General features: G+C 39.5%; 1 protein-coding gene across 1 annotated transcript in view; it reads left to right on the top strand.

Moving 5' to 3' along the window:
* NTRK2 (neurotrophic receptor tyrosine kinase 2) overlaps positions 1-12986 on the top strand; it is a 204559-nt gene that overhangs the window by 23267 nt on the left and 168306 nt on the right. Inside the window, exons 4-5 of the mRNA XM_050912895.1 lie at positions 1448-1516; positions 5025-5179. Of these exons, the coding sequence (XP_050768852.1) occupies positions 1448-1516; positions 5025-5179 (224 nt within the window). The remainder of the gene's footprint in view (positions 1-1447; positions 1517-5024; positions 5180-12986) is intronic.

Raw genomic sequence — 12986 nt, 5'->3', positions numbered from 1 at the left:
CTGCTTGGCAGTGTCAGCACTGGAGGGGTTCTCCTGCATGGCGAGTGAAGAGGTGCCTGTGGCGGGGTGGGGTTTGATGCACTTCACATTGCCGTGGTGCTGGAGACAAAAGCCCACGTCCCTGTGAGGATTCGACTTCTTTCTTTCAACCTCCCAACATATGGCTTATACATATTAGGGAAGAAATCATAGTGGCAGTTTTTACTTAAACACGAGTTCTGTCCTGCATGTAAATTGTACTTTAATTTTGATATATCCAATCAGGGTCCATGAGATGTTTCCACCAGCATCTGCCATAGGGCAGTCCAGTTCACCTGACTAATGAAATTGTAGCTCATCTGTTTTGTTCTCACACATTAGGATCAGTCAATTTGTAAACTTCAGGCTATTGTTTGCCAGAAGGAATCAACAAGGAAATATAGTAAATAAAATATCTTAAAGATTCTATTCTAACATTTGTAGAAGATCCAACTTGTAATTTCTCTGAAAATTATCTTGTACTCAGAGATCTGAGTACAAACTGAAAGTTTGGGAAGTAAACACTGTATTCTTTAGTAAGGGAAAAAAAAGAGAAATTTAATCCCTGGTTTTAAATGCAATGCAACTTTTAACTATGGAGCCCCTATGGCGCCTTTATAATACCACATAAAACTCGTGGTATTTTGGCTCATAACACTGATTTGCACTGTACTGCTAGCAGGTATACAGTTTACTGCTCCACTATCTTTAATTGGTGGACTGATAAGACTGTAGAAAAACAGCATGATTTTGCTTTGGGGTGGAGAAAGCAATTTTGTAAGCCTGGGAGGGGAGGAGTATTTCTGATTCAGATGGAACATTTCTTTGCTCTGCATAATGGGAGAGGACCTTTCACTTAATTACCACTGGAAACCATAAATGCTTAATTGACATAAAAAAGCCCAATATAGGCATTTTACAGTTTTCCTTTTGATCTTCCATGTGGGTGCATATTGTACATGCAATTTGAAAAGAATAACTAAAAGGCTCTGATGTGGATGTGTGCTAGCATGTGAGGAGGGCTTATGTGAGTACAGAGTTTGGTGCAGCATCAAAGAAAGGGATACACCCATTTCACTTATGAATAAATTGAGCATGTAATTAACACCTGGACTTTACAAAATACTTTTGAAACACAATTAAATCTGCTGCTCTTCTGCAATGAACAGAAGTGCTGAAAGTGAAAATATTGATCCCTGCTGAGTTTGATTTTGAATGTATTTGACTTTAGATGCAGACTGGATTCACACCCTTGAAACCCATCAAACCTTAAAATGAGACTGGGCATCATTTCTTAACAACTGAAGTCAAAGGAATAAGGGCTTTTTAGAGCTGGTTTGGGTTCTTAATTTTTTTAAGAGACATAAACTGTATTTTCAGTATAAGAAGAAGCAATTCTAATTAATGCAATCTTTCTCTTTTCCCATAGCAATTTATCCAGAAACAAGCTCTCAAGTTTGTCCAAGAAGCCTTTTCGCCATCTGGGTTTGTCTGATCTGTAAGTTGTCATTTCTTAAAATAAAGTTCATTTTTGGCTGGAAAGGAAGAACAAGACTTTGAAGTTTGTTCTGTTGAAGGTAGAGGTCCATCAATGATTAGGAATGAAATTCTGATCCAAAGAAAGCAGCAATGCTGGACACTTAAATACACAGAGATTTTTATTCCAGGGCTTTAAGAAGGTCAAGTGTATCTTTTAAAACAGTGTAGAGGTCAAAATAGCTTCTTCCCTTCAGCTTTAAATTATTTTATTGTGAGTTTACTTCAAATGAAACTACTGGTGTTTCTATTAAATATTCGAGCTAGTGAAGATACAGCCTTCTACAGATCTTCAAATGAAGCCTCTCTCTCATATTCTTATATTGGCCCCACAGCTGCTATGCTTATGGTTGGCTACTGAAGAATATTTTATTTTCTAAAATTCTTTGAGTTGCATTGTGCTTTATATAATAATTTGGTAATGAAGCACTAGTGAACATATATTTGTTGATTGTTTCAATATTACATTTTCTTTTTCTCTGTTCCATCAAGCAGTATTTCTGTATTGGTATACATTCAAAAATTTTGGTCACTTGTGCATTCTTTGCTAATATGTGGGACTGCAGAGAGCCTGCAGGAGCTTTGGGAGGGCTGGGGCTGCAGAGGAGAGGGAGATTGCTCTCCCGGAGCTCAGAGTCAGAAGTTGTCCAAAATGCCAGTCCAGTATTGCAGCACCAGCCTTGCAATCCTTGACCTCTTCCGGTGAACTTCAGCATGTGAGAAATGAAATGAGCAAATCCCAGTGCCACAAAAAGAGTTTATGCCCCTCAGGTATGTTTTGTTGATAATTAAGTTGGTATAATCACTTTCTTTACAGCTCAGGGAACATTGCTTACTGGAATTTTCTTTCATAACTTGGCGGTCGCCGAGCACTCTGATGGAGAGACTAGCTAGTTGCAGAGCACTCCCATTGCCTCTCTCTCTGGGCTGCAGAAATGTAAGAGTGGGTATGCTCTAGCTTAGGAAGCATGCAAAAAAGGAAATGACTGCAATTTTGAAGGCATACTCTGCTCCCAGTTTCTTGGAGCTTGTCTACTGCCAGTAACAGATTTATTCCAAAGCATGAATCAAGCCACTCTTGAATCTCTCCATCTCAGGTGAACAGCTTCTTTTAGGCTGTGGGTGGAGTGAGTGCTTACAAAGATTTTGAAGAACAGTATCAGTGTTGCTAATCTTTCTGAAGAAGTTGGTTTGCTCCTGGGCAGAGAGAAGTAAAAAAGGATTTGGGACAGAGAGTGAGAGAATCAAAAGTTACAAATATGTAATGGGAATTACGGAAATTAAGTTTAATGAGGCAGGGAAGTAGCACTTCGAGGCAAAACAACTGGCTGATGTGAATTAGGAGTGAATATAGATGTGTTGTTAATACCAGAGTTAAACAATGGCCGTTCAGTGTCATGGTAGTAGAAGCAGGGGAGGGGTACTGGGAGAGAGCCAGACATGGGAAAAATGGATGATGTGAAGGTTAAACTGAGTAGTGTTTGAGGTATGGAGGCAATGTGTGATGAGGGATGAGAGAGAGAGAGAGCATACAAAATTGAGGTAGGGTGTTGTGGGCTTGGGAAAGAGTTGGAGCGTAGGGATAGAAGAACTAATGTTATGCAAACAGAGATTGCCATGAAGTGAGATAAACAGATGTGGGGGAAGTGAGGGAAAGAAAGTGGGGGGGGAAAAGCAGAGCCTGAAGGGAGGAAAAACAGTGATAAAATTAGTATCAGTTGGACCATTCTGTTGATAAGTGGCTAATACATAGGTGGAAAATCAGAAAGAGGAGAGAAAGAAGAGTTTTGGAAGGGGAATCCAAGAGGAGAATGATGCCATAAATAGCTTCTGAGGAGCTTCCTCTAAATCTGACAGACAAGTGTCCTGTTGTTAGCACTCTTGTAAATCAAAACATAAAGGGATGAAAAGTTCAGGATAGGGTGAAGTAGAGATATTCACCAGGTATTGTAGAGAAGGAAATGCCGCTTTGAAAGGCTTCTTCTCTTAGCACAAACTGTAGCTGCAGCTGTAAAATTACAGCAAACAAGATAAAGACACATAATTTGCTTTTACTAGGTTCTTTCTTTCACACAAGTATATGCGAGGGCCATCATGCCTCTATCCAGCATCCAGCCTATGATGTGCCTAACTCCCTTGGTGGGTTTAACACAACATAAAACAGTGGAAGAAAAGGACTGCTCAGCCAGTGGTCAAGGGAAATTTCTCTTTTACAGGGAAGTTATATGATGAAGCAGAAGACGGGAAGTAAATCTTGCTGTTTTGAAAATGCATGTTGTAGGTTTTGACCCAAGGGATCCTAATGTTCATACTCTGTCTTGCACGAGCAATTCTCGTCCGTGCTGTGGTGGTGTTAAAGTCCAGCAGATGATCTCTGTGAATACAAATTGCTCCTTCAGAGACTTGCGAGAATGATCCCTGCAGCTGTTAATCCTCAAAGAACTGCAGATGGCTTTTGGGGGAACAGGTTACAGCTCTGATAAGCTGAGTTTTTCATGATTTGCACACTTATGTCCTCAGGAGGCATTTATGAGCATAGAGTCTGTGAGCAACTTGAGTTTGGTTCCTGTACCTTGAAAATACCCGTGAAATTTTGTTAAGAGCAATTGTTTTCCTTGTAATGAGATGCCTTAAACAGTCACTTGCACATGCTTTATTGGATCTCATCTATGCCTGTAGGAGAAGAAGTAACCCTGGGTCACTTCTTATGTAGACATTGGGATGTTTCTGTTCATATTTCACTTGGGCATTATTGCATTATACTGTTGTGTAGTTTTATTAATTTTTAAAACTAGAATTTGGTAAGTTTGCTAACCTGTTCCATGCAGCATACCGTATAGCTAGGTGATATGTTTCTGTTTCAGCACCATTTTTTCAGTAAGTGTTTCTTCATGACATTACCTAGGGTTTTACTGCGAGAGAGTGTTGTAGTGGATGAATTTTGAAGGTTAGGTAAAATCCTTTTTTATGATTAGAGTTTGTTAGAGCTTGCCTATAATCCATGACTGTTTGATTCCATAAAGAATTTACCACCTCACAGCAGTAAACCATTTCTGGTGTGATCTTTCCGAGGTAGCTGAGCAGAGAGTCAAGTGTAGAACAGAGGAATTCTGATCTCTGCTTAACTCTTATGAAATAAAATGGAGCTTGATAGAAAGCCCAGTCCTCCATGTGCTCCTGATTTACACCGGTGAATTGGAGATAGTAGTTGAGCCCCCTATGTGATCTCCCCAATCTATGACAGTCTGGATTCTTTGTGCACGGAGAGCTTCATTCTCTACATGAAAACCGTTATCTACTTGCAGCATGCGTTGCACTGAGGTTACTAAGGTTGCATTCCTTATCCTTCTTAACTAAAGGGTTCAACTTCTACTTTCACCCAGCTGAGTGCTTGGAGTCACCCTGCCCCCCATTTTTTTCTATATGCATGACATTCTGCATTCTAAATAAATTGGGTTTTTTTGCTATAGGATATTGGTGGACAATCCATTCAAGTGTTCCTGTGAAATTATGTGGATCAAGAAATTTCAAGAGACCAAGTTTTACACAGAAACTCAGGATTTATATTGCATAGATGACAACAACAAGAGGACAGCCTTGCTGGATATGAAGGTCCCGAACTGCGGTAATACTCTTTTAACATAAAATTACAGCTAAATTATTGTGAGACAGGAAAAACAAACATGCTTTTTTAGAAGATACCTATCAGGATGACAGCAGCGCTGCCAAAGGAAAGGGTTTCAGTGGAGGTATTAACCACTCAGTGGTCTTTCACCCCACATGAGATAATTCTGGGAGCTTCACGTAAAGCTTTTTTTTTTCCTTGATCCTTTAAGAATGTACCATTATTCAAGTGCAGGAAAACAGAACACTGACTACAGATAACACACAAGAATTATATAAAATGCATGTGCCTTTGTTAAACTAAATAGTAATGCTTCCAAGCTCAATAGACACAAAATATTACCTCCTTGAATTTTTTTTCAGATATTTATGGTTAATGAAGTCTTTGTTTTCCTTCAAAAATACAAAATCTAGTGGTAGGACCATAGGAAGAAAATTCAGAAGAACTGCCTGCTAATAGAGACAAATTAGCAATAGCTCTGTTGTTCACACAGATAAAACTCTACTGAGTTCACTTGTAAATGCTATGCAAAAGAGTCATAACGATCTTAGATTTGTAGCATTTTGCAGCATATTGTTTTCAGTTATCTGGAGAGAGTGGAAATATGTGGAAATACGATGTGACAGTAAGGGCATCCCCTTACTTTTTTTGTATACAACTTTGCTGCCTGTGTATGGTCGTGGGACAGCTGGTGAAAGCTTTCATGCACTAGTAGAAGAGATTTCTCCTCCTCTGTGTACGAGGGCCAGAGGCCGGGTGTTTCTGACACAATGTGAGACACTGGAGTCTGGAGTTTCCTCTGCAGAGGAGGGAGCTGGGGTGCCAAGCAGCAGGCAGGCAAGAAGGAAAGGGAGCAAGGGTATCCTCATGGAGGGCTGATTTGGATTGGGAAAGCAGTAAGTGAAGGTGAATGGCAGGAGGAACACAAAAATTATACCTTTTCTCCTTCCACCTTTGCCCATTGAGTGTCCTTTTCTCCACTGCCTATATGGAGGGTGTGACACCCTCTGATAGCAGCTGCCAGCGAGGAACAGCCATGGAGGGGACCTGCTGCAGACCCAACATGTGCAGTGTTTAATGGCAGTAATGTGTTTTATGGCCGTGTATCATGTTGTTGGTCTTGTGTCCAGCTTCCTGCTGGGGCCACGTGTGGTGGTGTATTCATGACAAAAAGGATTCTAGTGTCTGGTGCGATCAAAAAAAAAGCAACCTGTTTAGGGAGTCTTGTGAGCTGCACAGCTGGTCTTGTGTGCTGTAGGATCTGATTTACCTGAAGTGGGAGATGATACCGAGCAGACCTAAACGAACCCAACTGTCTGCTCCATCTGGATGGACTAGAAGGTAGATTAATCTGCTGGGTGTAAAAAGGTCTCCTGGTGGACTGAGATCAATTGTACAAACCAGGAACTCCAGCATAGTCTTTTGTAACATTCTTGGCTGGCAGATCTAGAAGCTACCAGGTAACTAGGATTTTCCTTTGAAAACTTTTGATGTTAAATAGCCAGAATTAAGGCTGAGACATTATTTCTTTCTCCTGAGTTCTTGACCATCTGCAGTCACAACAGACTTGTCTCTCACGTCTTGATGCTGTGTAGGTGCATGTGTATGTACATATGCGCACATCCTGTGAGCATATCTTGACTAAAATACTTGCCATGACAAGGGAAGGTGGTACTTCCAACTAGAGGAGGAAGAGGAGGAGGAAAGGTGAGTATATACAACATTCAAATTGGAGTTTGCAGTGAGTGGAATTTGCATATGGGAAACATGCATTTTGCTGAAGATCTGTCTGGATGTCAGCACATGCCTGCAAATTATTTATGTTAGTTTACAGGGTCGAAATATCACTAAACTTCACATAATTGGTTTTTTTCCTTTTTTTTCTGTTCTTTTAGTGGGTCTTTTCCCTTAATTTACCTTTTTCAAAATGAGCCAATGGAGGACATAGGTTTTTAATAAAGATGACAACATAGCGTTTTCCTAGGCACAGAATAGAGAATCCCAGGTGAAGAGGAATGACTGTCTCGGTGAGCATGGACTGTGTTCTGGAAGATATCTCAAAGAACTAATGTGTGGCTCTTGCTTTCAGTATGTCTACAGATACTTTTCTGTGTTTAAAAGAACATGACTTAATTTCAAAAAAGCTCACTGATTAAGCTGGTTTATTTCATTTCCAGAACTTTCTGAGAGGCTAATAGGTAGAACTGAAATAGAAGAAGAATTCAGCTTTTGACATATGTGAACTTTTTTTCCTGTGAACTATGTGACCTTTTTAGCTCCTTTTGATGTCAAGAGAAATTTTTGGGCATGCAGGCCTTTGAATTTTGTTAATAAAACATTTTGTAATTTTCTCTGCTAATGAAATGGTTTCATCCTATCTCTCTGGTTTGTTAAATTTTTTCAATTTAGAAACTAAGCAAGCATGCTCTCTTCTTTGTGTGCAGGTGTTACTAATTACTTCATAATATTATAGTAAGTGGCCTGTACAGTATGTGGTAAATGTCTTGGTAATAGGACGTCTAGCTACTGTGTGCTGTTAATAAATCTCTTGCTGGGAAGTTGGAAGAGGCCACTGTGGTTTCTTGATCATAAAGCTTTGGTTTGTAGATAATTGATGTGAAAATTAGCAAAGTTCTGTGGTACTTTACTTATTGTTTATATGGTGGAAGTGTTCATTAATGTGCTGATTAAAGGCTGGTTGCAATTTAGATGCCATCAACTTTGTGATTTCTTTTCTTGACGTTTAAAGTCAGGTATGCTCACTACCTAGAAGATTCTTTCCAGCTGCAATATTAAAAGTGTCAATCAATTTTTACAATGTTTGCAGAATTATTTTTTCAACTGTATTTGAAATGTATTTATGTATGATGAAAATTGTCAGATTGTTTTAAGTTTTAAATTCACACTTTATTACTACGTCAAAGGTTTTTAGGTTGCATGTACCCCAGTAGTATTAGTAGAGCCTTCTCTGTAGAGGAATGGTGGTGTTTAGTTTTGCCATTTTCACAGCATTTGCTGGTTGTCTGTGCAACATGGACAGCATCACCACGTAGGCCATCCTCTTTTTTTTTGTTTCCACTTGATAAATAGCAGTAGAAAATCAAGAAAGAGAACTAAATAAGTAAACAGTTTGTTCTTATTACTACTTCCGTAAGCTGTGGAGGCAGTTGCCACCGGTGTATTAAGTCCTTGGAAGTGAGGCATGTCCTATACCTGGAGTAAGGTCACTCAAAAGACAGTCAGTCTGCAGATCACCTGGAGCTCCCTGAATGCCAAGGAGGCAAGACCATGTCTTTGGGACTGGTTATTAAGGTGTTGGTTGCTCCTTCTGGTAGGCATTCAGTTACTCAGCTGCTATCGTTGAACTCACTGATACTGAAAGAACTCTTTTTTTCTTGTGGTATTTTTGGGAGAGACCTGTCTTCTACAGCTGTGTCTGCAGTCCCATGTGGATTTTTTGTTGCTCTGGGTCTCGATCTGGTAATGGCATTTTGCCTTATCTGGCTAATTTAGTTAATCAGATTGTTTTATATATGCTGGTGTGGTGCTTTCAGTTTTGCTTACTGTCCCAGCTTCGTATGCTTATTTATCATATATTGTTTCTGCAGATGTTTTCTTGTCATTGGTCATGCATGCTAGCTAAAGTCTACTGAACAAAGTGGCAAATTAGTCCCATGTACTAATTTGTTGTACATATAACAAAGGTATGTTCAGACTGGCTGTTTGTTTACATATGCAGTCAGTCAGTGGAAATGTTGTCTTATCTGAGAACTATGGGACTTTATGAATGCTAACATTTTTTGTCTGTCTCTTCCCTTGCACATGAAGTACTGTGGTGTTGCTCTTAGTGCTGCTTCTTGTGTATGACTGACAAAATTTTAGAAGTCATTGTAATGTAGAATTACAATCTAAAGAGACAGGTTGCCCGTTTCTTGCTTGGTTGGGAAAGCCATGAATTTTTACAGGCAATTGTTCAGATGACTACCAGTGGACTGGATGGGATCTGGCTTCATTTCAGCCTCTTTCTGGTAATAGATTTTTGTCCTAGAGGTAAATAAGTAAATGGTAATATCAGACTGGAGGCAGGTGGTTATAAATTCTAAGAGGCGAAAAAGGCAAACTGAAGGATTGACACATTTATTTCTCTGAATTCACAGAAAGTAGTATTAGTAAGTCAATAAAATAAGCATTAGATCTTAGGCAATCACAGTGCAATGGAGTCTAAAACCACAAGCAAAGGCATAATCCATTGGGTGTTGACATTTTTTTCCATTATCAGCCAGATTTCACAGATAAGACTTATCAGAAGGACAACATTACAGGCAGAACGAAGTGAGTTTAAAAAAAGCCTTAAACATTCTCTGTGTTTACCTTTCAGAATATTCATGGGCTCTCTAGACTGTGTTGTTTATTTTGGCTCAAGAACTAGATGTTATCCATGATGTATGGTGGCAAACTGTTCTTATTTTCTCTGTAAAAGTTTTAATTCTCATCTGTGATCATAGGTTGCATGAAAAATGTTTTTTTTATGAGAGTTTTGACAGTAATGGGGTTTCACTGTTGCTCCAAAGTTGAGTTAGAATTTTCCAAACTTAATTAAAACAGTTTTCATTATTCCAGCTTTTAAGTGAAAACAACCAATAATTTATGGATGTTTGAAAAGGCAACAGGAATCTCATTTTCAAAGACATGTACATAACTTCATTGTGAACATGCACACTTTTATCTGTTCATGAAGCAACCAGTAACTTTCATACAGATGTCTAGACATATGATATGTAAATAAGGGCTTGTGAGTGATAATAGTTGAGTGTATGTGATGTACGTGAAAGTCTCATGTTTTAAAAAAAAGCAGAATTTTGTTTTATAATTCTGATTCAATTTCTGCTTTAACTTGAGTGAAGTAGGTTTATAATACAAAGCAGGTTAGAAACAGAGAGTAAGGCACTGTCTAAAGGAAAGAAACGTGTCTTGATCACTCAAGTATTGTTCCTGAACTCAGTGCATTGTGCAGGTTTGCAGAGGTACACTCTATGCCTGACTTGACGCACGTGCGTAAGTAAGTGTGGAGTACTGATCTACTGAGGGAGAACGGCTATCTGACTGTTGGCTGGAGGTATTTGTACTGTGCTCTTACGATGTAACTAGGTGAAGACTGACAACTAGGTAACTGTATTCCGAAGTCTAAAGAAAGTACTTTTTTCACTTTAAAAGTGGAGACATTTCATGGAGGCATCCCTTCAGCCATATACTTGGTATACAGTATACTTGGTTTCAAGAGTGAAACCCATCATTTTACTCATTTATGTAGTTCTCTGAAAATGTTCCTGTTTCAGGATCACATGTTTATCACGTTGCAGTATTTGACAGGTCAGCATTATTTTCAGTATTTCCTGGACACACATGAAATTCCCCAGATCAAGATACAGGAGTTGCAACTGCTTTACCTGCACTTAGTGAATAAGAAGCCATTTGTTAGAAGTTTGCATAAGCTAGTTTAGGCCTCATTAACTTACATTACAAAAGCTGTTTAGCTCTTGGTTCATCTGTTAAGCCTGTGGCTCTTGTATTCAGCCCCACTGCACTGAATGTATTTGGTTTTCTTTTGAAAGTTGTTGTGGATAAACTGGAGCTTAAATACCAGTTAAGAACAATTTCTCCAGATGTAGTTTAATTTCCTTAACCATTCAGGGAATTTGAGAGAAAACATGACTGAGTACCTTCAGGAGACTGCTAGCAAGGGAAGTGTTGATAAGGTTGATCGCCTCTATAGAAACATATAATGTGAAAATTCTTGCAGACAAACTGTTGATATTAATACTGGGGACGAGGTCAATTAAATGATTCAGGTGCTGCAAGATCCTTTCTTATTCAGCACCTTCCTACTAGAACCCAGGTCAGGCCTAGAGACCTTAAGAGAAAGGTCCTGGGCAGGAGTTAAGGAGCTGATGTAAACCTTGGAAACGTTAAGCCCTTCATCTGGTTTGAAATGTCAGTAGCCACCTTCAAAGCTTCTGTACAGGTTGACTGCAGAAGGCAGCTTGCTGTCCAAGTGAATTTGTTCTGGTGCACGGCTGTTGGTGGGTTTTGCCTGCATGGCGTTCATGACGGCATTTGAAGCCCTGGATGGGATAACGGTTCTGTGGAGGTTGCATTTGTTGCTGTAATCGTGAAGATGAGTTAGCAAGTTTTGTGGTCTTTGCTGTGGCACACGTTGACTCTACTTACAGAAGTTTGCTTCTAGTGATTGTTTCAGTTAAGCAGGGAGCAATGGAGTGTTTAAAGGCAAAGTAAGGGTGTATTGGCTCTGGGAAAGCATACTTTAGAGACTCATCATCTTCCGGTAGAACTGTACTTGTTTAATTATTTTCTGTAAAGGTTCCCAGCTGAATGTGACAATCAGGCATGTCATGATTGGAGGCAGATTTCTTTTAGTATTTTAAAATATTTGGGTGGCTCAGTGAGCTGCCACATCACTCATTCTGCTTCCCGAGAGAAAGACGTTCCTCCATAGACTAACGAGGTGGGTGTTGTGAGTATCAGATCTGGCGCGGTAAGAAAATGAAAGTTGGACTTCTAAGAAGGTATGCTGAAGCAGCAAGCACATCTAGCAAGAAGTCCAAAATGAGCTTGTTCAGTGTGTATATGCCTTCCAACTGCTCATTAGGAAATGCTGAAGGCATGGGAAAGTCCTAAGCTCTGGTCTGAATGACTCTCCTCAGGGCTTTGGCAAGGAGCCTCTACGTTTGGACTTAATCTCTCCCAATGGTAGGAATTCGTGCTTTTCCTTTCAAAAGGGCATAACGAGAAATGGAGAGTAGTGCCTGGTGGTTAGAGCAGTGAAATGAGAAGTTACAGGCTTCTCTTCCCTGTAGCTGGAGAGGAAAGTGATCTTTGGGCTCCAGAAAAAAGAAGATACATGAGATGATAATTTTTTTAAAGGTTCCTCATTTCTACTAATTCTGTATTTTATTTGCCTAACATATTTTTTTATTTTCATTGAATATGGTTGTGGTTGTCCTCTTGGAATAACTTCTGTGAGATTTCTGCAATTATCTCTATATATTGAGCATTTTGATTCTGTGGTTGTGATACAACAGGAAATGGAAACAATGATTTATGTTTCTTTGATTCATGTTTTGCATGTAAACTTTTGGGGTATCCTGTTTATAGTGCTCTAAAGATGCAGCCAGGCTGATTTTTGGCCCTGTCGTTCTGCAGACTTCGGTGGAAACATGCCCACTTACCCCATGGCTGAAATCTGGCTCAGAGCTTGTTGGCTGCAGACAGTTGCTAAGTGAAACACAGGAGGTGAATCACATATCCAACAGCTCCTAGCTTTTTAGCTAGAATTACTAGGAAATTTTTTGCTTTGTGTTTTAAACCCATAAAAGCCCATAGGAAGAGACCTTTGGAATTTGTAAATGTTCCCGTATTTTCAAACAAGGCAGAATTTTAATAGAATGATAGAATAAAACCCTGTTTGTCTTACACCTTACATTGATACAACCTGTTTGGAGCCAGTAAGACCTCTGAAATTTGCAGATCCATGTGCACAGTTCTTAACAAATTGCATTGTCAACCATCCTGTTTTCAGGCTCCAGACAGTACAAGTAGTGGGTGTTACCAAGCTGTACTGTAGTGCTGTAATTAGTTGTATGTTTTCTCCCTAGAGAGAAAAAGCAAAACCAGGGGAGCCAAGAACCTTGGACTGTATTGAAACCTTACGTGAGGCAAGGAGACTGGATGTGAGCCACTGTATCTTATGAATTACAGGGGCTATTTTATAAATCAGTGGTTCTGGTAG

This window comes from Gymnogyps californianus, chromosome Z (genome assembly GCF_018139145.2).
Source record: "Gymnogyps californianus isolate 813 chromosome Z, ASM1813914v2, whole genome shotgun sequence".
In the NCBI taxonomy this organism is placed as follows: Eukaryota; Metazoa; Chordata; class Aves; order Accipitriformes; family Cathartidae; genus Gymnogyps; species Gymnogyps californianus.
Note: the sequence above shows the minus strand (reverse complement) of the source record. Positions and strands in the feature narration are given on the sequence as shown.